Here is a 24193-nt window from a genome sequence, read left to right on the forward strand (position 1 = left end):
TTTTTGGAGACATGGTTTTATTTTATCTTTGAACTAAATGATTCCCTACATATCCTTGATAGCTGTAAGCGTCTCTATTTTATGATCTATTAATTGGCACTGGCCATCAATTCGAAAACTTTGTTTTCATACAATGTATTTTCCAGGCCATCTTCCCAGACTATATTTTACCTATAAATTATAGAAAAAGGCTAGAGTAAATGTTTTGTTACTAATAGAGGCTGATAAATTGCCTTTTGGTGCTGTTAATTCATCCGAGTACTTACTGAATAAACAGTAAAAATCACAGCGTTTGCAAATGGACTGATAATAGACAGCTAAGTAAAAAAGGGTCTGTGCTCGGAGTTACCACATACACTGAGATCTGGAAACACACTGAAACACTGACTGGATTTTATTGCAGGGCCCTGTTCTGGAAAGTTTAGTTACCAGTGACTTTTAAATGGTAAAGGTTTTAGAGCCACGTAGGTCTCTGTCTTTATAGGAACTCTTCTGGAATTCGAGATCTGTTGAAACCAATTACCTTTGTCGTTAGTAGAAGTGAAATGCTTAAAATACTAATCTCCCTATAAAATGATCACACCTTATTCCTTATCCCTGAGAAAGAAATAAAGGTTGAAACTAGAGGTTTTAATTAATTCTGTGACTGCCTTTTATATTGACAAAAAAGACCGAGCAGTTCTGCTTTTTTTTTTTTTCCAAAATGAACCCACATTATTTATCTCACTTCTGTAATTCCTAAAATGTGCTGTTGCCAAGCATTCCATTTAAATGAATAAAAAAGGGTGGGGGAAGTCTCTTTATTGGTCAAATTTCAGACCACCATGGAAAAGCCTTACTGAATCAAGACGGAAGTAATTGGCCTTAAATGTCAAAATGAGCTTGAATGTAATTAGAAGCAAAGCAGGCATCAGAACATTATGCCTACTCCAGCAGCAAATTACTTTAAGTAGAGCCTACACTTAAATATAATTTCCGGAGTAAAAGGAAAGATGGCAGAAACTAGTTTGTAAGAGTCAGTGTATCTTCCTCTCATCCTGGAAGTGTCTGTAGGTGCACCCAAACCTCTCTTTTCTTTTCAACAGCCATGCTTGGGTTCACTTTTACAGAGAACACCGCCCCTGACCACGCAGGCAAAAACCACGGATGTGTAGTCTCCTGCGATTTCTTTCAGGATAAGATTAAAATGACATGAAGAGAGACACTGAACCATGACTAGCATTTACATGGTGCTTCACAGCTCCCGAAGCAGCTAATTGTCCATTATGTAGAGCAACGTGAGTAATAGCCCCGTGGATGATTATTGTACATACAGTAGCCGCTGCTGGCGCTCAGAGGTCTTACACGATTAACCTAGACCTGCAGGGAGCGAGCGGTGGCCCTGGACCTCTAGGCTGGGATCTGCTGCCTTCAAATTCCTGCTGTCATTTTGAACATTGCAGGTACAAGACGTCTTAAGATCTAATAATTGCTGATGTCCCGAGACAAGCAATGTAATATTTAAATTTTAGAAATTTTGTAATATTTAAAACGTTTACCTTCTTTGTCTTACACAGGCCTGGGTACATGTCTAAAACCCCGTATTATGCTCAGCTGATTAATGAAAAATAGGTATCTCCAGTATCTTCTATTCTTGGCTAAAATAAGCTCCACGCATTAACATTTTTCCATATGGGAAGAACACAACATTTTCATTTTCATGAGAATCTAAAAATCACAGCATTTTAATTTGTTTTATTAATAAAACTGTATTAATCATTTACGACGTAAAGGTTAAAGTTCCTATATTAGAAACACTTATCTTAAGGGAAAAAAGATCAAGATGAACTGAGGAACTTTTAATTTTTCCCCAAACAATCTTTCTTGCAGAGCATGATATTTTTAGTTGAAAGGTATACTTCCCACCGATTATATTAAAATAATTTTGAAATGCAACCATCTAGTTGACGGAACAAACAGCTGTGAAAATGAGACCTGGAGGTTTATGCAAACAGGAAACCTCTGAATTAATTTTCTTCATAGAACAGACTGTCAAGTTTCGGGGAGTATTTATGCCCTATTTCTTAATTAGTGATTTTGCTAATGTCAGTTATATTAAATTTTCATGATGTCAGTGACGCGTTTCATTGGCAAATACGTGCTACAGAAACACAGAGGAAATCTGACATTTTACTTTTGGTGAATAAAGATTTAGTAACATATACACAAGAAACAGGGCTCCTAAACCCAGATGTATGTCCTGTTGTAAAATAAGCTGAGGATTTATCAAGAAAACTTCTTTAATGGAAGTACCATGGAATCCACACAGGACATTAAAGTGTTTTCTTACCATTGTTTTGCATAACAATGCTCAAGAAAAAAGGTTTTCTACGTGACGTCAAATAGAAAGCAACTATGGTCAGAAAAAGCTTATAGTTTAGCCTTTTTTTTTTTTTAAACCTACACTTTAGAAATGGAGTTTGCCATTGTTTGCCCTCTTTGAATGGGCTCTGATTTCACATTTTTCCTCACTAAGTTGACAAATAATGAGCTTTACTGCAAATAATATTGTCTGCTCTTTTCTTTCACAAATATAGATTTCAAAACCTTGTCTGTATTCTTTTTCTAACATCTATCAATAATTATTTTTATTTTTCATTTTATTTTATTTCTTTTCAGTGTTCCAAGATTCATTGTTTATGCACCACACCCAGTACTCCATGCAACACATGCCCTCCTTAATACCCACCACCAGGCTCACCCAACCTCCCACCCTTCTCCCCTCCCAAACTCTCAATTTGTTTCTCAGAGTCCACAGTCTCTCATGGTTTGTCTCCCCCTCCGATTTCCCCCAACTCTATATACCTTGAAAAATAGATTTGATAGTTGTTTACAAATAAATGTTTAGTTGAAATGATTTAACTTTAATGAAGCTGATTTTGTAAGTTATGAACTAAAATTAGTCTTATTATATAACTAAAATTAGTCTTCTACAACTTTTATGTCTCTGGTAAGAGTAGATATATAAAGGGACATATTATATATTTTTTTTTCTGGGCATTTGTATGTCTTTGAAACAAAACTGAATTCAGCTACAAACATAGTTGTTATTATGCTTTTTTGCTTAATATTTTATGCAAATGTTATGGATGGCTTACCTCCTAAATTAGGCTGTAAAAATATAGTTTTGATAACTGTATGACATGCTACCACATTTAAAATGTATTTAGACATTCCATGTGGTTGGACATTAAAGCTGTCTCAAAATTTTCACAATGTTACAAAGAGTATAATTTTAAAGATCAATCTTTGTGTGCATCTCTGGTTATTCTCTTGGAGTAGATTTCTAGAAATGCAATCACTACATCAAAGAGAAAAAAATGCTTTTTGGTGTCTTCATATATAATGAAAAACGGATTCCCAGAAGAGTTACACAAATGTTCATTGCCCCGTGCAATGTGTGAGAGGGCTTTCTGCCAGCCGTGCACATCACCATTAGCCAAAAATAAAAATAACCGATGTCTATTCAACACTTTCTTTCTGACGTGCATTATAAATTAAGGTTGCATCTTCATGTTTTCCTTTGTTCTTAAAAACTATTTATGGCAGTTATTTTTGACTTGTCGAGAAATCAATTTGTTCTTTCAGGCCTAGAAAGTTCTTGACCATCCAAGATGAAAGATGACATTTTCTGTTTTGTTTTGTTTTTTTTCTTTACCTTTTCACACTTCAAATATCCTTGGTCTAATTCATCTGGAAGCTATTGTAATACAGAGTACGGGGAGACTCTGGTATCCCCAAGATTGCTTGTTTGATAATAATTAGTCTTATAATCACCGATTGTGATACTTTCTTGTCCAAATGTCTTTTTAATACATGTTTGGCCATTCATCTGTATGTTAACCCTAAATCACACTTTTTATTATAGTAGCCTTGTACATTTTCTTGTTAGTTCTCACCAATTTTTGATGATGCTCCTCTTTGCTTTTTCTTTTTTTTTAATAACATCTATAATGCAGGGAAAATACTTCCTTAATAGTTTTTTTGAAGATTACGTTAGATATAAGGGGATATCTATGTGTGTATATGTGTGCTTCTTTCTCTCAATGGAAACTTCTTGTTATAAGGGCCTTGCATGTAAAAAGTCTCATATACAGTAATTATTACTATCAGTAATAATGACTCCTGGGGAAATATCTTCTTTGACATAATCAGGAATAATTATGCTTCTCTATGAAGTAGTTTGTTTTTACCTTATTATCATTTTTCATCTACCTATCTAAGTCTATATTTGATAGAAAGACTGGAGTCACCCTCGTGTCTTGACTCCAGCTAACATAGCTGGTCTTTACGGTGCACTTCTGTGTTTTTGTGTTCACTGTAGTTTCAATTTTGTTTTCTCTTTAGACTAATTCTCTTAAATTTGGCTTAAATTTAATTGATCTTGCTGTAATCCTTATCAACAAATTCTATTCTTTTTGGAATAGAGCCAAATACAATAAACATTTCTTTGCATGTCTTGTTGAAATGGCAGCCATTTTAAGATTACTTCAATAATTTTTATGTAGTTAGATAATGCAGAAATTCTTCCTTATATTCCAAGACAGTGTCCCCTTTCTCTTATTTTGCCATGTCTTTTCATAAGCCCCATTGGTTTTACACCTCTTTTCACTCAGCCTGAAAAATGTGGCTTATTCAAAGAGAAAGGATATACAGTATTGTCCACACTGTAAGCGGAATCATTTTTTTGTCATTCATATATTTTGCATACTTTATCATCGAATTTCCAGTTTTTCTTACAGAAATATATCTAGTATCTCTCTGTTGGTTTGAAGCAGGATTTTTGCCCTTAACCCACTGCCTTTTTCCTGGGATTCTGAATGGAATTAAGTGCATGTGGAAAGCTAAAATAACAATAAAAACAATGGAAGCAATTTTACAGACCTAAGCCTGAACTAGCTACCAGGATTCTTTCTATATCTAGTGCCTGTCTGGCCTGTACTATTTTTCCCTTTTTTGTATTGCATAATATAGGATAATAGGATGTAAGCTATTCACTTCCATTTGCCTAGTACAGCTGCCCTCCTCCCTCACCCCCAGTCTGCCCGCACATGTACTCAGCTCACTCATGTGTATACATAAACTTTATCCCATCACATTTCCTGAAAACTAAAGTTTTTTAAAATTGACTTATAGAGAAGATGTTCAAGAAGGCTGGAGACAGTCCTCTGCATAGGTAGGCAGCTCAGCTCCAGGTTCACTGACTTGCTGGGTTAAGTTATACCAATGAGGTAAGGAGTAAGAAAGAATGAATCTATGTATTACATTAAATGGTTCTGCATTTAATCCATATATGAAATAGTTAATAATAAGTGATTTCAGATACTGACAAGAGTTTGACAGTTGATTTTATCTGTCTGTTTTATATATATGTATATATATATATCTGTAATATATATTACTATATATTATAATATACTATATATTACATGTATATATAAAATATATAATATACTATATATAACTATATATGTATATATTAATGTGTATATATATATTACTATATATATTACTTTTTGGATTTTTGCAGAGAGTTACAAAGGACTAAGTAGAATATTCAAAACTGCAATTGGGGCTACTACTTTCAAGATCAGGAGATGTAGCTGACATTCCAAATACATAGAAAGAAACACAGAAAGTTAGACAAAGTGAGGAGATAGAGGAATATGTTCTAGATGAAAGATCAGGACAAAAATCACAGCAAAAGCGCTAAATGAGCAGAGATAAGCAATATGCCTAATTAAGAATTCCAAGTAATGATCATAAAGATCATTCACTGGACTTGAGAAAAGAGTGGAAGGCCTCAGTGAGACCTTCAACCAAAAGACAGAAAATACTAAAAAATGAACTAGTCAGAGATGAAGAACTCAAGAACACAAATTTAAAAAAATATACTAGAGGGAATCAGTAGTAGATTAGAGGATGTAGAAGAATAGATTAGCAATCTGGAAGATGGTAATGGGAAGTAACCAAGCTGAAAAGCAAAGAGAAAAAAGAATAATAAAAAATGAGAAAAGAGTTAGGGAACTCAGCAGTATCATCATGCATAATAACATTTATGTTATTGGGATTTCAGAATAAGAGAAGGAGAAGGGGACAGAAATATTATTTGAAGACACAATTGCTGAAGTTTTCTCTCATCTGGGGAAGGAAACAGACATCTAGATTCAGGAAGTACAAAGAGTTTCTAACAAGATTAATCCAAGAAGGTCCACAAAGACACATAATAATTAGAATGGCAAAAAGTAGTGACAGAGAGAATTTTAAAAGTAGTAAGAGAAAACAGTTATACACAAGGGGAATCTTATAAGGCTATCAGATAACTTTTCAACAGAAATGTCGCAGTCCAGCAGAGACATGATATATTCAAAGTTCTGAAAAGAAGGGGCACCTGGGTGGCTCAGTGTGTTAAGCCTCTGCCTTCAGCTCAGGTCATGGTCTCAGGGTCCTGCAATTGAGCCCCACATCGGGCTTTCTGCTCAGCAGGGAGGCTACTTCCCCCTCTCTCTCTGCCCACCTCTCTGCCTACTTGTGATCTCTGTCTGTCAAAAGAATAAATAAAATCTTTTAAAAAAAAAAGTTCTGAAAGGAAGAAATCTGCAACGAGTGATACTCTACCAGTAAGATTATCATTTACACTAAAGGAGAGTTCAAGAGTTTCTCAGACAAACAAAAGTTAAAGGATTTTATCACCACTAAACCATCCTTCCAAGAAACATTAAAGTAAATTCTTTGAGTAGAAAGAAAAGGCTATAACTAGAAGTAAGAAAATTATGAAAGGAAAAAAAGAACTCACATGTAAAGGCAAACATATAAAAAAGGTAGTAGCTTAATCACTTATAAAACCGCTATGGAAATTAAAACCCAATCAGTTATACCTACGAAAATCAATCAGGGGATTCAAAATATAAAAGGGGCCTGTTGTTAAACTTTCGTGCAATACAGAAAACTGAGTACTTAGTATTCAGTTAATGCCCCAGTCATTTACTAAAGCACCCTTGCATTTTGGGTTATGTGCTTACTGCTAGGTGTTTAGAGTGTTATGCTGAGAAATTGGGTTTTCATGACATTTAAAAACCTTAAGTATACTACCTGTTGTATTACATTGCCTGTTACCTTGCAGCACATCCTCTAAAACATGTATTACTAGTCTATTTCCAATGATGGGGAATTGTAGGTAGTCATGGGAAGAAAGTTGAAATGTCTAATCACAGATTTTTATTTTTTGTAGGTAAGACTCAACAAAATATTTAATAATATTTTCATCAGAAAATATCCTTACAGAAGTTCATCTTAACTGAGGCAAATATTCCTCATTAATTACTCTCATTTCTTTCTGAAGTTGGCAGAATGGAGTAGATTGATTATTAAAATAATAGTAGTATAATATGGTAATTAATAGTTGGAAAACTGCAAATGTGAAGACTGGTAGAAAACCAAAATATGATGAAGTGCAAAAAAGGTCCCCCCAAAAAGAGTGCCCATCTGGGATTCAGGGTTGGAATATAAGGATGCTTTATTCAAGGAGAAATTCTGATAACTGCAGTTCAGTGGATCATTGATGTCAACACAAACAGAAAAGACAGCTGTCTCTGTGTGATTCATGCTGCGTTAAAATCGCCCTTTAAAAGGAAGTGCACCAGATATTATTTTATCACTATGCCACTGATGAATCACCACAGAAAGAAATTCAACTAGGAGCAAAAAAAGCAAAACAAAACAAAACGTAATAAAAAAACAAAAAACCGAACCAAAGAACAAGGAAACAAAAAAACCCAACCAACCCTTTGATATTACAGTGGAAAGAAAATAAAGTTAATTTTACAGCTTTTTGGGGCGAGATGGTTACATTAAGTTATAGTCACTTTTAAAGCTATGCTTTAAAATTTAAAGCGGGGTACTAGTTTCCATTATAGGGCCAGGTCTAGACATGGATGAATTTGGCCTAAATCCTTAGATGGAACCAACTTTAAGACACTGTAGGTTTGACACAGTAATGGCACACAGAAAAAATTAAAAATTACCTCCCTTCCTGTCCTGACAGTGCTGCAAATTCCTCAGTTATACACTTTTGTCTTTGGCCAATAAAAATGCATTTTGTTCAATGAAAATACCTCCTCTGAGAAGTAGTATTTCTTCTAGGTAGCCTTCCTGCCTTCCTTAAAATAGCTCTCCTTTATTCTCCAGAAAGAAAATAAGAATGACAAAATGAATCTTCTCAACCACTCCCCTGTGTCACAATTCCAACCTCAGAAAACACCCTATCATCTGGCTGCAGACGTGAACACTGCAGTTCATTTCTCATCTGTCCCTCCAGGCCCTGTGATTCTCCATGTCTCTGATTTACTCATTCTGTCTTCCTGATAAGGGATACTCTCATCTAACGCCATTACCCAAGTTCTTATCTGTTGAAACCATACACATCCCTAAAGACCACTCTTCACAGAGCTTTGCAGACCTCCATCCCCAGAAGCAAACCCTCCCTCTTATTAAAATGAGGTGATATTTGGAAGCTCAGTGCTTAGCACACAGTAGGTTCCCAGAATTTAAAAATATTCTCCAGCACATCTTTGATACCATATTCCACCTTCTGGTTTCATTGAGTTCTTTCTTATGTGTCTGCTATGGGATAAGTTAACTTCTTCCTTACACTCTTAACTATGTCACAAGTTAAAGAGGACAGTTAGTATGTTTGTTCATGTGTGGACGCTTCATAGTTCCATCACACACAGAACGTGGGATGAATTATAAACAGCAACAAAACACATATACTATTTAGTCAATCATTGTGAATGGATATATCCAAAATTTTGTGGAAAATGGATTTCAATGGTGTAGCAATTAGGGGAGCACCAACATGAGTTTATAAGAATCAAGAGGAGACAATATCTGTAATGCAAACAAATAACGAGGTTGCAGATGGTGAAGGCAGATGTTGGCATGGCTTGGGATCAGGTTGTGTCTGCAGAAAAAAAAAAAAAGAAAGAAAGAAAGAAATATATACATCTGAAAGATAATCAATGGAATGGGATTTTTTTAGTTCTTAAAATTATATTAGTGAACCTCAGTGTCTGATCATATATGAGAAAAAACTGGTAATCCCCCACTCCAAATTCTGGTTAAAATGCAACAAATCCTTTTAAAGGCCTATTTAAGACCCTAAGGAAATAATGGAAACCCTGGGACTAAAAGCTAATAAGTAGCTTGGGTCAAAAAAAGGCAATCTTAGGGGATTTATGGTCTCTGCTAGCCTTTGGTTTTTCATACACTGTCAGGCACAAGGGGCAAAGTCACAGACTCTTGAAAGCAAGAGTCAGCTAACTGAACTACTCGAGTAAGGCAGGATATTCATTGGCCTTCATCAAAGATTGACAAAAAAAATTTTTTTCATGGCCAAAGGAGATGAAAAAGGAGTTCATGTATCTTGACCAGGAGACACACACATGGAATCCTATTCTGACACAGCCAGTGTGGAAGAACCACGGGGAATGGAAAGACTAGTCAATAAATGGTACTGTGACAATGGGTTATCCAAAGGATATGAAAGGAAATAAAATAAGATTGCTCCCTATCTCACAGCAACCACACAAATCAATTTAGGTTAAATGAAGAGCTAAATGTTGAAAGCAAAACACAGCCTGACAAGACCAAGTGTTGCTGAGTTGTGAAGCAGAGAACCTTCTCATGTACTGCTGTTGGCAGATACACTGGAGAAATGACACCGGAACGCAAGATAATCAATACCGCTGAAGATGAGTTATCTTTATCCTAAGACTCAGCAATTCTACTATTAGCTACATATCTACTATTAGCTACATATGAGCTACATATCCCCCCCCAAAACATCCACATGTGCAGAATTTCACATGTGTACAAGTTCATTTGCAATGCTCAGAGCAGTGCTATTTGGAGTCACAAAATATGAGGAACAAACATTCCAAACCTGCATGCATTAGTTTTGTATTTCTGTGTTAAAAATGGTCACAAATTCAGCACCTTAAAACAATACCCATTTAATATATGTGGTTCCTGCAGGTTAGAGATGTGGGTACTGTGTAACTGGGTTCTCTGCTCAGGATCTCAGAAGTTGAAATCAAGGTGAAGTTTGGGCTGTGGTCTCATTTGGAGTTTCTTCAGCCCCCATTCAGACTGTTCTCAGAATTTAATTCCTATGGTTGCAGGACTGAGGATCCTGCATTCTTGAAGCACACAGCCCCTAACGGCTACCCTCAAGACCTAGCCACATGGCCCTTGAACATGACAGCTTACTTCTTCAAAGCCAACAAGAGACTCTTGAAACAAGTTCCTCTCCTAAGAACCCAGTACCACTGAGTGTGTCAGGCACAACCAGCATAATTCCTTTTTGGTGGACTCAAATTAACTGATTAGTAGCATATTCACAGAAGTGAAATTCCATCATATTCATAAGTCCTGTCCAAACCCATGGAGAATTCACCTACCTGACAGGAGAATGGGAAAACAAATTGTGAAGTGTTCATATGAATAGTGCATTATAAATATAATGCAATATATAGTTTTATATTAAACCACAAGAGAAATAAATGTACATGTACATGTACCCATTGATAAATATCACAAACATAATGTTGAGCAAAAAAAAAAAAAAGAAAAGAAAAGCAATTAGCAGAAGAAACAGTACAGTTTGAGACTATATAAGGTAGGTTTAAATTACGCATAAAGATATGTGACTTTTAGTTGATGCTTCTATATGCACTAAAAGCATAAAGGAATGCACTAAGAACATTAAGTAGCAAATTCAAAAAAAGTGTTTCTCCACAGGAAAGAGAAGTAAGTGATAAGGAAGGGACACTCAAGGCCTTGCAGACCAACTACTACTGTGCTTGTCAAGCCACAGAAGAATATGCTTTATTAGTCTTTATATCTCCTTGTGTGTCTGAAATAATCCATGAAAAATTAAGAATATGTGAAAGAATAAAACAAAAATTAATAAAGATTGAACTAATAACTATATTTTTGAAGATAAACTACACCTTGAATTTATTAGAAATACAGCCAGACTGTATCTGGCCAAAAAAAAAGAAAAAAAATTAAGGAGCAAGTTATTTATTTCAATTTCTCAGTAATTTGTTCAGTACAACTAAAGGCATGATTAGCCATTTTGGTGGTGAGAGGAGACAGAAATTAATTTGTAATAAAGTGTTTTATAGCATTTACTGCTTATATTGTATAACTGCTTTGGACATAATTTTATAAGTGAAAATTCAACAGAGCAAGTAATTAACATTTAAGAATGCAAATTAATTTTTTAAATTATGTTAAATCTTTAATTTAACATTAAAAAATGCAAGTTAAGAAAACATGAAATACATAATATATTAAAATTCAAGAACCTGTTCTTAGAGACAGTAATGTATTGCTTATGAATTAGAAACTCCCCATTTGTAGAACTGGACAACAAATGAGGCCTGTGTTTTATTCCATTAGTGGGAGAAGAAAAGGAATAAAGATATTCAGTTGGTGGAAGATGTACAGTGGATGTTTAAAAGCATTAGCTTGTGTCAGACAACTATAGAAAACACTCAACTTGTTTTGTCTTTGTTAAAGTCTGGTGCTGAAATGCCTGTCATTTGGGCCTTTTGACTGTACAGGCTGTTCCATCATGAAGAGTTAATCTAATTATTCTCCCTGTAATACAAGCTATTAGTCCCAACAAAACAAGGACTGGTGGGGGTGGATATCCTACCTCACAGCACGACTTGATCTTCCTTGGGATTTCTGCTTAGCAGTGATGTGTCTGTTTGGTCCAAATTAGAGAAAGTGATTGGTTGAGATGACAAAGTTGTTTTATTGAATTCTATCAATATACCCTCCTTTTTTCCCCATTAACAAATTTCAAGCTTCTCTTCTCCATTTCATGGGACTGTCCGCTGAAGCTCCCTGGTTGTTTCTGCCCTCACTCTACTTCCTGATGATTTTGATCCCATGGCATCGGCTTTGTGGTAAGTGCTTTGGGAAAAGAGAGCACAAAGCTGCCACCCTCCAGGTCTTGTGGTCTAGTAGAGGCAAGAGAAGCTTGCATAAATGTCGACGGTGCGTAACAGAAAGTGACGACCGTCGTAAAAAGGGGGAGAGCAGGAATCCACTCTGTGCCAGGCCCTAGGCTGGCTGCTCTGCAGATACTATGTGGGCAAAGATCTGGGGCCCAGATGCTTCTGGTGGGAGAAATTAAACACAAGCCCTCCTCCTATCACATGTCTATTTATACACATTTTTTTGCACCGGACATATAAAAGCTTTAGAGATGAGAAATGTGAGAGAGAAATCTTGTCCAAACTTTGCGTCTGACCATTGTGGTGTTTTTGTAGTTGTTTCTCCAATAACCATCGCTTCCCACGTGATTAATGGAAGCCAATTCTGCTGACTCCAGTCATCTTGCCAATGATTCCTCTAGGGATGACCAAGTTACCCAATCCTGCCAATGACAGAAAGTGGGGGAAAGAGAAAATGGTACTGGGAAAGGTGTCCTTGCTCCTAAAGAAGGAGACCTGGACAGAGATGACCCTCTTGTTCCTCAAGATTGTATTGCAAATTCTGGAAATACTGCACCTGTTTTGCTAACACATGAAGACAACGCATGGAGGAAGAAACTGCTGTAGTTTGCTTGGACTACCTTAACAAAGTACCAAACTGAATGGCTGAAAACAAGGGAATTCATTTTGTCACAGCTCAACAGTGTGAAGTCAAAGTGTTGGCAAGACCATGCTCCCTCTGAAGGACTCTCCCAGCCTCTTCTAGCTTCAGATGATTGCCAGCAATCCTGAGAGGTCCTTGGTTAGTAGATGCCACCCCAGTCACATGGCTGCCTTCTCCATCTGTGTCTTCATATCGTCTCCCCTCTGTGTATGTCTGTGTCTATGTCCAAATCTCCTCTCATATACTATCAGTCATACTGGGTCAGGGCCCACCCTCATGACCTCATTTTAACTTAGCACCTATATTTCAAAATAAGGTCATTTTGGGTTACTTCAACATATCTTTTGGGGGCACATAATTCAACCCACAACTGAGACCATTTCAGTGAGAGATTCAGAATCTTGGCTTTCTGCCTAATCTACATAGTCTCGAATTTTGTGAGAAATTTCCCAATTGTTCAAGTTAGTTGGAGTCAAGATTTCTGCTACTTTCTGCCAAAGTACTCTGACAGATTTATGCAAAGATTTCAGGTGGGATAAGGGTTAGGGTGATGGAGGGTAAAGTGGTTCCTTGAGGAGCAGGCAGCAGTGGAAGAAAGAATCTGGGATGTTGAACTTGATACAGTGTGGAAGGATCAGAGAAATTTGCTTTGGTCTAGCCTTGTCACTCATTCCTCCATGAAAGCCTGTTCACTAGCAAGTGTTGTGCTAAGCATGAGGGCATTTGCTGAGCAAGACAGATGCCCTCTCTGCCTCTGAAAGATGTGGTAGGGGAAATCCTGAAATATGAGCCCAGAGAGGTAATTAGGGATAGAGAAAAAGAAAGATATGGAAAACCGTATTAAAATGTTTGTTATCTTGAGGGAAAGGAGGACCTTGAAACGTTTTAAACAGGAGGGTGCCATGAGACAGTTTAATTTTTGCTATAAATGGAGAATGACTGATGGGCAGCTGAGGCAGGGAGACCCATTAAGGAACTGGTGGAATAACGCAAGTGAAGGGTCCCTTAGGATCTCTTCACCTTCAAGGATTTTAGGGAGTAGCTGGGGACTTTCAAGGTGTCTGGAGCTCTGTCAGAGGGTCAGTCAGCAGGGAGGCACTTAGTGTGCCCACGTTGCTGTTTCCTCTGCCCTCAAGCTTCTCTTCTTGAAAAGTGGGTGGGGACATAACCTCTACGTGTCCATGTCAGGTCCTCTTAGAGGGTTTCATGGGGGGATGTTGCTGGGCCCAAGATGTAATCAAGTCCAATTAAAAAGTGGTTTCTTATCTAGTCCTATTTCTCTAGGGAGAACATGCCACCTGGATGGCTGGGTCAGGATCTGGTTCAAGAAAGAGCCAAAGGAAAATTATTCCCTGGGCACAAAGACTGAGGCTGTTTTGCCAAGCCGGGCTGGACCTGTCTCTGCTGGACTCTTCACGGCGGGTATTCTCCCGGCAACTCTCAAGTGTGCATGCAGTTGACTCTCCTGTACCCCATAGCTCTAAGTATGTGTAAGAAAGATCACATGATGAACTCCAAAGTAAAATGGAAGCTTGAAGAACCAGCACTTATTTCTATCATCTTTACTTGAGTCTGGGCCATTTTGGAGGCTGGCTCCCAACAACGATGTGCTGTGCACTCTGGCTAATACCATAACTAACCAACCCACCTCAGTACCCAACCACTGGATAATGAAGGAGATGTCCTGTAAGAAGGGGAGGGGGTACGACCCATAGATGAGTGTCCTCACAGAAATCTAACAATGACAGTCATGTGTTTCTGCCCATCTCTTCTGATGATTTCCTATCAGCTAAGTAGCGCCAACGGTTGGAGCTTTATGTGACTGGGAATGATAATGACTACTTTTTGTAGCTGCAGTGTTTTTTTAACATTTCTTGCAAAATTTGATTATTTCTTAGGGATTTAACCCGTAATTATGTTCATGTGCAAGGAAAAATCTACTCCTAGTCATTTCACACATTTAGGCTGTCTACCCTGTCAGCCGCAGAATCTACTGATTAGGGGGCCCCGTAGTTGCTGGGCTGCTTTCATTAAGATGGTCAAAGTAATCAGGCAGAAAGACACAATTGAGTAATTGGAGACCTGAAAACGTAATGCTACTTGATTAGTATTATGGCTGGAAAATAGAGCAAATCCCAAGGGGCTAACTCAGATAGCTCTGAAGCAGCCTGGTCTTTCATACAGAATCTAAAATACTGGCCTCAAATATATTATATAGGATATAAGATTTTTTAACAATGTATTATTATTTATTTATTTATTTGACAAAAAGAGACACAGCGAGAGAGGGAACACAAGCAGGGGGAGTGGGAGAGGGGGAAGCAGACTCCCACTGAGCAGGGAGCCTGATGTGGGGCTCAATCCAGGACCCTGAGATCGTGACCTGAGCTGAAGGCAGGTGCGTAATGAATGAGCCACCCAGGCGCCCCTAGAATATAATATTTGAAAAACGCTAAGTCCAGAGTGGGGTTGTTTTTGTATATGATTCAATGTGCACAATGCTATGGGCAAAATACTATTTTTACCTGGAGTTTAGATGTGAAAAAAATAAAAGCTCCAAGAACAATTTGGCCAGTGTCAAACAGCTGAAAAGTGCTGGAGGAGTGACAAGAAATCAGATCTCTAAGACAAGAAGTGCACACTATCTGCAATGCCTTCTTACACATGCCACAGCCCCGATTCACATCTTCACTATTCGAAAATTCTTGAAAATAACTAAAATATGTCTTTCTCTTTTTTTTTGGGAGCTCATTTAGTAGCAGAAATCCAATCTGACCCAAGACTTATTTATTGTCCTTATTTCTCTTTCTTTGTCCAAAGGTGGATGTTTTGCTAAAGAAGCATTAGTGTATTGATGACAGGGCGCTGACTTAAACAATTCCGATCAATAAGGGGGTAATATCACCCTTATAGTAGTTGGAATATTATGAACTCCAAAACCATCTGGCTCAAAGAGCTTTGGGGGAAGAGATATAAAATCAGTAACGTGAGATTAGCGGAGATGGTAAAAGATGAAGACTTGAAATTAAGACAAGACTGTGTACATAAAGAAGGGAACCGAGGGTGGTTTTCTTTTTAGGATCCCCTGTTTCATAGACCAATGGCTGACCCTTAGTGGGCCTTCAAAATTGTGTGTTGAATTAACCTGGTCTCAGAGATGGACCGTGATAATGACAGTCTCAGTGTTTTTCTGAAAGTGGCATTCTGCAATTTTCATTTTCTCCATAAGGGGGCAGACTAAGAGAAGGTGGGCTCAGTGACGTCACTGTCCTCTCTGCCCGCATCACACCCCACCCCCTCCCCCGCACCCTCATCCCATTAGGAACAGGTGAACTTCTTGCTGAAGAATCTGGCTCCAGGCCAACTGCATCCCCTGTGGCCTGACCACAGGCACCGGGAAGGTGCGCCTGGCGGGCTCATGAGGGAGGCCTCCGGAAGGAGTTGGAGGTAAAAACTCGGTAGCCCTCCATTCCAGGCCACCATGCTTTTATGCACGGCCATATTCCTAGCCCACGTGCTTCTAGTCCAAGGGTGCATCATCCAGGGGCCTCAACTGAGGCATCTTTCTCTATCCTTCCTGCCACATCTGTACTTCCCCACCTGACAGCTACCCTGTGCTGTTCAGTGCTGTTCAGTGAATGCTGGGAGCCAGTGCTTATTTTGGCCTGTTATTTGCACTGTGGCAGTAAGTGAACAAAGACTCACTGTGACTTTAGGTTTCGCTCGCTGTCCTATATCACCACCCAGACAGAGGACAAGTCAACACCTATCTAAGACCAGTGTTTGTGCCAGCGCTCTGGACTCTTGCTTCTGGAAACTTTTGCCACTGTCCTCTGTGGCTCATATGTCTTCAACCTCGCCCTCTACTGGCTCTCTCAACAGCATTTAAACACAATCACACTTTCATCCAACTTAAAATTTCTTTGGTCTTATGTCCTTCTCTCACATTGACCTTTCCCTCTCCTCTAAATTCTGGAACAAGAATGGCTCAGCTCAGACCTTTTACATATGCTGTCCCCAACCTGGGACACTGTGTTGTTCCTCCACTTGGCTACCTACAACTGTTCTTTAGTAACTGCCTCCTTCAAGAAACCTTCTTGGACTTTTCCAGTCCTGGTTACAGCCCTTACCTCTGGGTTCCCAGAACACCTGAGCTTGCTTTTATCATGCTTCATGTTTACTAACAAGGCACCCCTTCAACTGAGAATTTCTTGAAGATAAGGGATATAGTTGTGTTTCTGTCCGAAGATCACCAAAATTGCCTGGTTGTTTAGACGTACTCAACAAATGCTTGGTGATATGTAACAAATTTAGCACAAGATTAAACAAACAAACACCCAGGCTTTATTATTCCACCAGTTTGAGTATAGACACCTTTATCCTCAAAGATTCTTGAAAAAAATGCATTACATCCTGCTGTAACCCCAAGATCATCCTTCCCATATAATAGGCTTTACTAGTTCAACTTATGATGAAAAAATATATATATTTTGTCTTGGTCGTTATATTATTTTCATGTTTCTAAATCCACATGGAGCTAAATTTCAGAATCCTTAATTAGAGCTATATTTTCTATGAGTTCTGTTTATGAATTGATTGATTTTTAACTTCCTTCTTAGCCTAAGTGAATTCTAATGATAATGCAGCAGCACGAACTAGACAATCTTCTACAGATATTTGAAATCAGAAGAGTTTATGAATTTTATTACATTGAAAATCAAAACCCCCTTCTAGATTACACTTGTCATAAAAATATATGCATTATAAAACAGATTTTAAAATGGTAACTCTCACAGACACAAAAAACTATTTAAAAATTCTGTTCTATTTTCATCTATAGGTGCTAAGAACCCTAGTTTTCATCTTGACTAGTTTCAGCATCTCATTCTATTAGACTATTTTCAGAATTTAAAGAACTGATGTATAACTTGACAATGCTGAAAGGTGCTCAGATGCCTGCATCCTGCAGAAGAGACCATTTTAAATATCAAAACTAAATTATTCCAAGTTATCAAAACTAGGACTGTGTTTCTGAACCACTCTTAAAGGGAAATTATTTTGATGTTAACCATTATTGTAAAAACAGGAAGGAGGAATTAAATTGGCTGCATTTTTCACTCTTACCCTTGGAAACGTTGTAAACCTGTCCAGTTCTTCAACAAAGCAGAACATCTGCAGACTAATTGCTGACATTACGATCAGGAGGCTGGCAGTAAATACAACCAAACTCCCCAGCTTTTTTCCAGGACCGAATATCTTATACACAAAGTCTTCCAGTGCTGGGGAAATCTTAATAAGTCGAACTACCCGAAGAACCTGTTGTGTGAGAGAAAAACATACGTACTTGATTATTTTTTTACACTGAATCTTAAATAAGTTCACACCGAAACCTCATTTTTCACAGGACTTCGTAAAAATCGTACTTTTCCATTTGAGCAGCTACAGACAAAAAACAACAATACCATAACTGAGATCTCAGTTGAGCTCTTAGAGCCTTAGAGCCAGAACTCAACAGATCCCAAATGAATATAGGAAAACTGAGGCTTTTTGACATGCAATGGGAGAATTCAAAGTGTTATTAACTAATACACGTTGTTGAAATTAAAGTGACTTTTTTCCCTAATGTTCAAATGTAGAAGAAAATGTTTAGCTCAATATTAGCTATACTGTCGCATAGAAGAAAGCTTCCTATGTATTACCGTATGTAAGACATTTTTTAAAAAGTCTATTAACAAGGAGTCTTTACTTATGCCTGAGACTGATACCCTAATATCCATCCTATCCTTCCTTTAAATAACAGAACTTTCGGCATTTTAGCCTAGCAAAGTGACTTTAGACCCCATTTTCCAGCCCCACTTGTGAGCTGTGGCCAGGGGACTGGGTTCATATTGATGGAATATGAAAGGAAGTAATATTTGCAACTTTTGGCCCATTGAAGTAAATTGGCTTGCCTTGGTTACTCGTTATGCCTTCCTCAGCAGGGAAATAGAAACAAATGGAGTAGTCCCTTTGGACCGGAAATAGAAGGCTTGTATGGAGGCTGACAGATTCAATCCACCTCAACAGCTGGATTCCTGCATGACCATGTGGAGCAGAGCCAGGGACTTTCCCTGGACACCACCAACTACTGGAGAGAAACAAACTTCTGTCTTATGTAAGACTTGTATTTTTGATCTTTGTTATATTTGCTTAGCTTGTCATCTAAACACACATACGCATGCTCAGGTGTTTTGTAAGTATTTAAATGTAACCCCCTCATAGCTGCTTATTAATTAATTAATTTGTTTGCTCACTCACTTTAACAAATATTGATTATTACGTGCCAGACATCGTGTCAGACAAATAGGGTGCAATGTCTATAATTGCAAAGACAGTATAATACAAAGGCACAGCTTAATTTTTTTTTTTTTGTTTTGCTTTTACAAAGCATAGCTCTTAAGGGCATATTTATAAGATTAAAAGTATAAATTAGTGTAAATCCAAAATTGAAGTGTAAAGCATGGAAAAACAGAATTTTTTCTTTAAGTCTAAGATGTCAACATATTTTTAATGTGCCTCTGAGAAGAAAAAGTGCTTTAATTAAACTGTGGCATACCACTGATTATAAGGCAAATCAAAGGCTTAAAGATAGGAAATAGGAAAAGGAAAACTGCGATCTGGGCATAGATAAAATATGGTCAGTACAAATATAATAACACAAGGTTGTCTAAGACGATTTAGTAAGAGCTGTAGGTGCCTGTGAAGGCTTCTTAGGAGAAGAAAAATGAATAGTCTATTTTTAATATAGTAAAGAACAGGAAGTACTTTAAAACCTAGATTTTAATTTTTACACATATATGTGTTTGTAATCTTCCAACATTCCTAGCTTCCTACAGTTTCTGATTTTCCTCTGGCAAATTATTCCTGCTCCACTCTTGGTCCATGAGGTCCAGAAGGGACTCCAAGATGCCCACAGTCTGGGCCTGAAGGGAATATTTACAACAACCTGAGTCATCCTTGGAACTTTTGTTGGATCTGTAAGACACGGCATTTTTTATCCCCAATTGGCATGACTGTGAGCACCACAGAAGCCTTGAGCTTTGGGGAGCCGTCTTTGACACTATATGGGGAAAGCCTGCTTAATAATACTGACACAGAAGAAAGGTGAGTAAATACACGGAGTCCCTATGATACCATTTTAGCCTCTGCACCATGCTGTACCTGAAGCCACATTACTCCCCTAGGCCTTGGATTAACAGGAAATATTGATGATGAATTTTATCATTCTTATTGTCTACAGAATACAAATGTAGCCACGTGGATAGGAAACTAAAGGACAAACATTTAAAGAAGTTGAAAAATGTATATTTCCTTGTTAATTTTAATTCCTTCACACAATACTGAAAAAACAGAAAATTTCTGTGAAAAATCATATTGTTCCAAGTAAGCATTGTGCTATATACATGGTTAAGCTACCAGTCTTCCTGTTAGAATTTACCTATGTTTCCAAATTAGAACATATGATACTCAGGCCATCTTTCCAAATAACAAGTGAATAGCTTTATCATAAGTGCTATTAAAATATTAACATTCACATAATATCCAGAATATCCAGAATAATAATATGGAAAGATTTTACATTCTTACAGATTTGTTATTCTCAGACATAAATGATTCAGTATCTAATTGTTAACAGCTGAGTCCAGGCAAGTTTACAGGAACAATTTAACTGGCTTTATAGCTCAGCTTTTAATACGGCTTGTATTAAAATCATATTTAAAAGATTGTCGAAGTAATTTTGAGTCCTATCCCAAATCCTAATAAAACAGCCTCTGCACATCTGTGCAACTTTGATAAATTAATATTTCATTAGCTGGAAGCAGAACTTAACACGACTCCTACATGGCAGATTTGATCAGCATTTTCAAAGGGGTAAGCCGCATCCCTGGAAAGGCAAAATCCTTATCAATTACTCTAGTTATGCCTTTTCATTTATTTGGGGATAAATATGCTTTTCACTGTGTTTGTCCAATAAAGGCTTTAGATTTTGCATTCCTACAGATATGGAATAAAGTGAACCATACTCTGAAAGACAAGCACCATAGAACATTTTGTGGTTACTTCCAAAGCCCATTTTCCTGGTCATATTTCTAAGTCTGTATTTTCGAGATCTCTGTTAATTACAAGTGAGATACTTTAGAAATTGCATGGCTAGGAATTTAGACTATAAAATTAAACTTCTTAGCAATGAGTTTCTGCCACTTGCTAGTTATGTGGTCTTGGGCAAGTCTGGGATCTCAGTTTCATGTATGCTCTCTGTCTCACAGGACAGTGGTGAGTAACAAACAGCACAAGGCACTCAGCATGGTGCCTGGCACATAGTAAATGCACAATAAATACTCACCAAGGTCATCAGGATTACCTGGGTATGTCAGAACCATAGCATTTTGTGAAACTATGTCTTCCTACTGGATAATAGCGTGCTATGCTCATTTCAGTCCAACCACACTGGCCTTTATGCTCTTCTTTAAACACATCAAACATGTTTTCACTTGAGGAAGGTGCCATGAGGTTTTCTTGGCTTATCCCTTCACTTCGTTTAGTCTCTGCTCAAAAGTGACTTCTCCAGATAGGGCTGCCATGAGCAACTTACCTAAAATAGGCTCCACTCCCACCCCGTCCCCAACCCTTATCCTTTTTGCTCTTGTTTCTCCTTTATAATATTTCCAGCACTTTACTCCACTTTCTTATGTGTACTTGTTTGTGAACTCTCTGCCCTCTAGAATGTAAGCTTCCTGAGGTGGGGCTTTCCCCTGCTTGTTCACTTCTGTCCTCCATATCTGGAACTGTGCCTGGAACATAGTAGATTCTCAGTAAATATCAACTTGAATAAATAGAGAATAACCCCAATAACTGCTCTCAGAGATAACTGACACTATAAAGGGAGTAATTTTGTACTAATATGTTGACTTCACTTAAATATGAAAATGTGAAAATCACTAAAGGAAGACATGCTGCCAACATAATGAGGAAAGGCCCAGTCAGATGAAAAGTCCAAGGACCCACAAGGGAGACCAGAGTGGGCCCACGAAGAGCTAATCTGCTCAGGACAGTGGGCTCTTATATGTGAATTTGCAAAAATCCTTGTGACACTAGAACTTCTCCAGAGATCTATATTTTAACCATATAATAAGTGAGGTAGTGTCTAATAATTTCATTAGAAAAATATAAACATGGTCATGTATAGAGAGATACAAATGAAAATCACTTAACCATTAACATAAATTAAATTATTTTAGATTATAATCCAGGATCAAAGACAACACTGAAGTTGCAAACTTCATTGACAGAATATTATTCAACTATGTCTCTATCTATATAAAATGATTAGAACCATGCATACTAATTTTAGATATTTTGTGGAAAATAGACAAGTAGGAAAAAACTAGAGATAATGAATCATGTCTCTAAGTAATCATAAATTCACGATAGTCATTACTATATGGTTAAATATGCATGTGACTTTCTAAGCTATTCCTCAAATGTTTACCATATTAAAAGTTCCCATTTTTTCTCACAATTTCAAAATAAATATATTTGCATTAAAATTTTAATGTATTTCTAACTTTTCACTAAAAAGTTATCTGTGAGAAACTAGAGGAATTTTAATGCCCTGAATGTGTATGTATCCTTGTTGAAATAGGGATCTGGAGGGAGAAAACTGTGAGAGACTCTTAATCTCACAAAACAAACTGAGCGTTACTAGGGATGGGAGGGAGAGGGTGGTTGGGTTATGGACATTGGGGAAGGCATGTGCTATGGTGAGTGCTGTGAAGTGTATAAACCTGGTGAATCACAGACCTGTACCCCTTGGGCTAATAATACATTATATGTTAATAAAAAATAAAAATAAATAAAAAAATAGGTACCATATTTTTCTTAATTTGGTTGACTTAATAGGTTTATAGAAGATACCTTGTTGTTTTGATTATCAGGCATATTTCCTATAGTCATCTACACTAATTATCAAATGCAGGTACTAAATGCTCATGTTGATTTTGTAAATCTAGACAGCAGCACCCAAAAGCATATAATGGCATGATTGGGAAGTATATTTCATATTGAGGGCTTTAAAAGTGCGTATATCTCTTGCCCTGGTCCCTTCACTTATGATAACCAAGCCTAAGGATATAACCCAACAAATGACAAGGGATTTATCTCCAAAGACAAGGGATTTATCTCCAAAGATACTGATATACTGAAGGCTTGACCCACGATATCCTCTGTGATTTCAGTATGTTTGGCAGTGATTACTAGAGGCTCAGCTTTTCACCCATGTTTATAGGATATTTGTTACCATTTTTGTGAATTACGTTTTCATGTCCTTTCCTGAGGTACCAGAAGTATAGAGATTCAAATTGTAATTTGGCAGCTGAAATTAAAATTTCTCTGAAAATAACAGCTTTGGAATTGCCAATAAATAAAATTAGTGAAGTTGGAATGTACTTTTTTTCATCTAAGGAGAAAATTTCATCTAAAATATCTCCCTTTATTATTGTGCATTTTTAGAAGTTTGAAATACAATGATAATTTATGAATGCACTATTTTTGGTATTGAAAATGTCACTGGGTTTACCTCAAGTTTGTGTTTATTATATAATAATTATATATAACCCATTTAATACAATTCTGTATAGTTGTTATAATGTGACTGATATTTTCTCTGGGAAGAAAAAATTCTACAGACAAGCAGACATTCCTCATATTACCTGAAAGTATGTGAACTGAGAATGATAAAGATCTGGATATACATGGAGAGTAGTTCCAATTACGAGTAGTAGTTCAAATTTGTGGAGAGATGAGCTAATATATCCAGTAAATCCCAAACACCATATCTTCAGAAGTGCTTCCAAATCAAAAAGTACTGTAAAAGCCACCTGGAGGAACAAAGAGACAGTAAAATTGGAACCTAAAATTAGAATTTATTTCAAAATATTTCATACATGTGCTAATATTTGAATTTCAGCAGCTATTACATAAAATGAAAAGCCCACAAGGATCTAGAGTGATGTGTTAAAAAAAAATGGTTTTGAAAAACACCAACAGACCATAGCAGACCAAATACAACTTGAACAATCCATGAAATGTGTTAACGTGTTAAATGTTTGTAAGTGTTATTTTTTTATTACCCACTATTTGATATTTATTTAAAAGCTATTTAATTGAATATTGTATATGAAGAAAGGCTGCATTTTTCCATAACTTATATTTTCTAAAGATAGTTTCTATAATGCACATGGTATGTTGTAAAATGATTTACATATTACTAAGCATCCGTAAACTAAAATAAAAAAGTGTAGATCTCATGGAACCACATAAATGAGCAAAGAAATATGGATTATATATCAAGCAATTTATGTGTGTGTGTGTATATATATATATTAATATGATTTATGTCTGCATTAAGAAAATTAACAATGAATGTTAATATATTAATAAA

At 36.9% G+C, this 24193-nt stretch overlaps 1 protein-coding gene across 3 annotated transcripts in view; it reads right to left on the bottom strand.

Moving 5' to 3' along the window:
• LOC111147028 (sodium leak channel, non-selective) overlaps positions 1-24193 on the bottom strand; it is a 291306-nt gene that overhangs the window by 134899 nt on the left and 132214 nt on the right. For all 3 annotated transcript variants that reach the window (XM_022502882.1, XM_022502881.1, XM_022502880.1), the window contains 2 exons: positions 23463-23630; positions 17839-18030 (listed from right to left, as the gene is read on the bottom strand). In XM_022502882.1, the coding sequence (XP_022358590.1) occupies positions 17839-18030; positions 23463-23630 (360 nt within the window). The remainder of the gene's footprint in view (positions 1-17838; positions 18031-23462; positions 23631-24193) is intronic.

The sequence above is a fragment of the Enhydra lutris genome, unplaced genomic scaffold, assembly GCF_002288905.1.
Source record: "Enhydra lutris kenyoni isolate GAN:26980312 unplaced genomic scaffold, ASM228890v2 scaffoldscaffold15, whole genome shotgun sequence".
In the NCBI taxonomy this organism is placed as follows: Eukaryota; Metazoa; Chordata; class Mammalia; order Carnivora; family Mustelidae; genus Enhydra; species Enhydra lutris.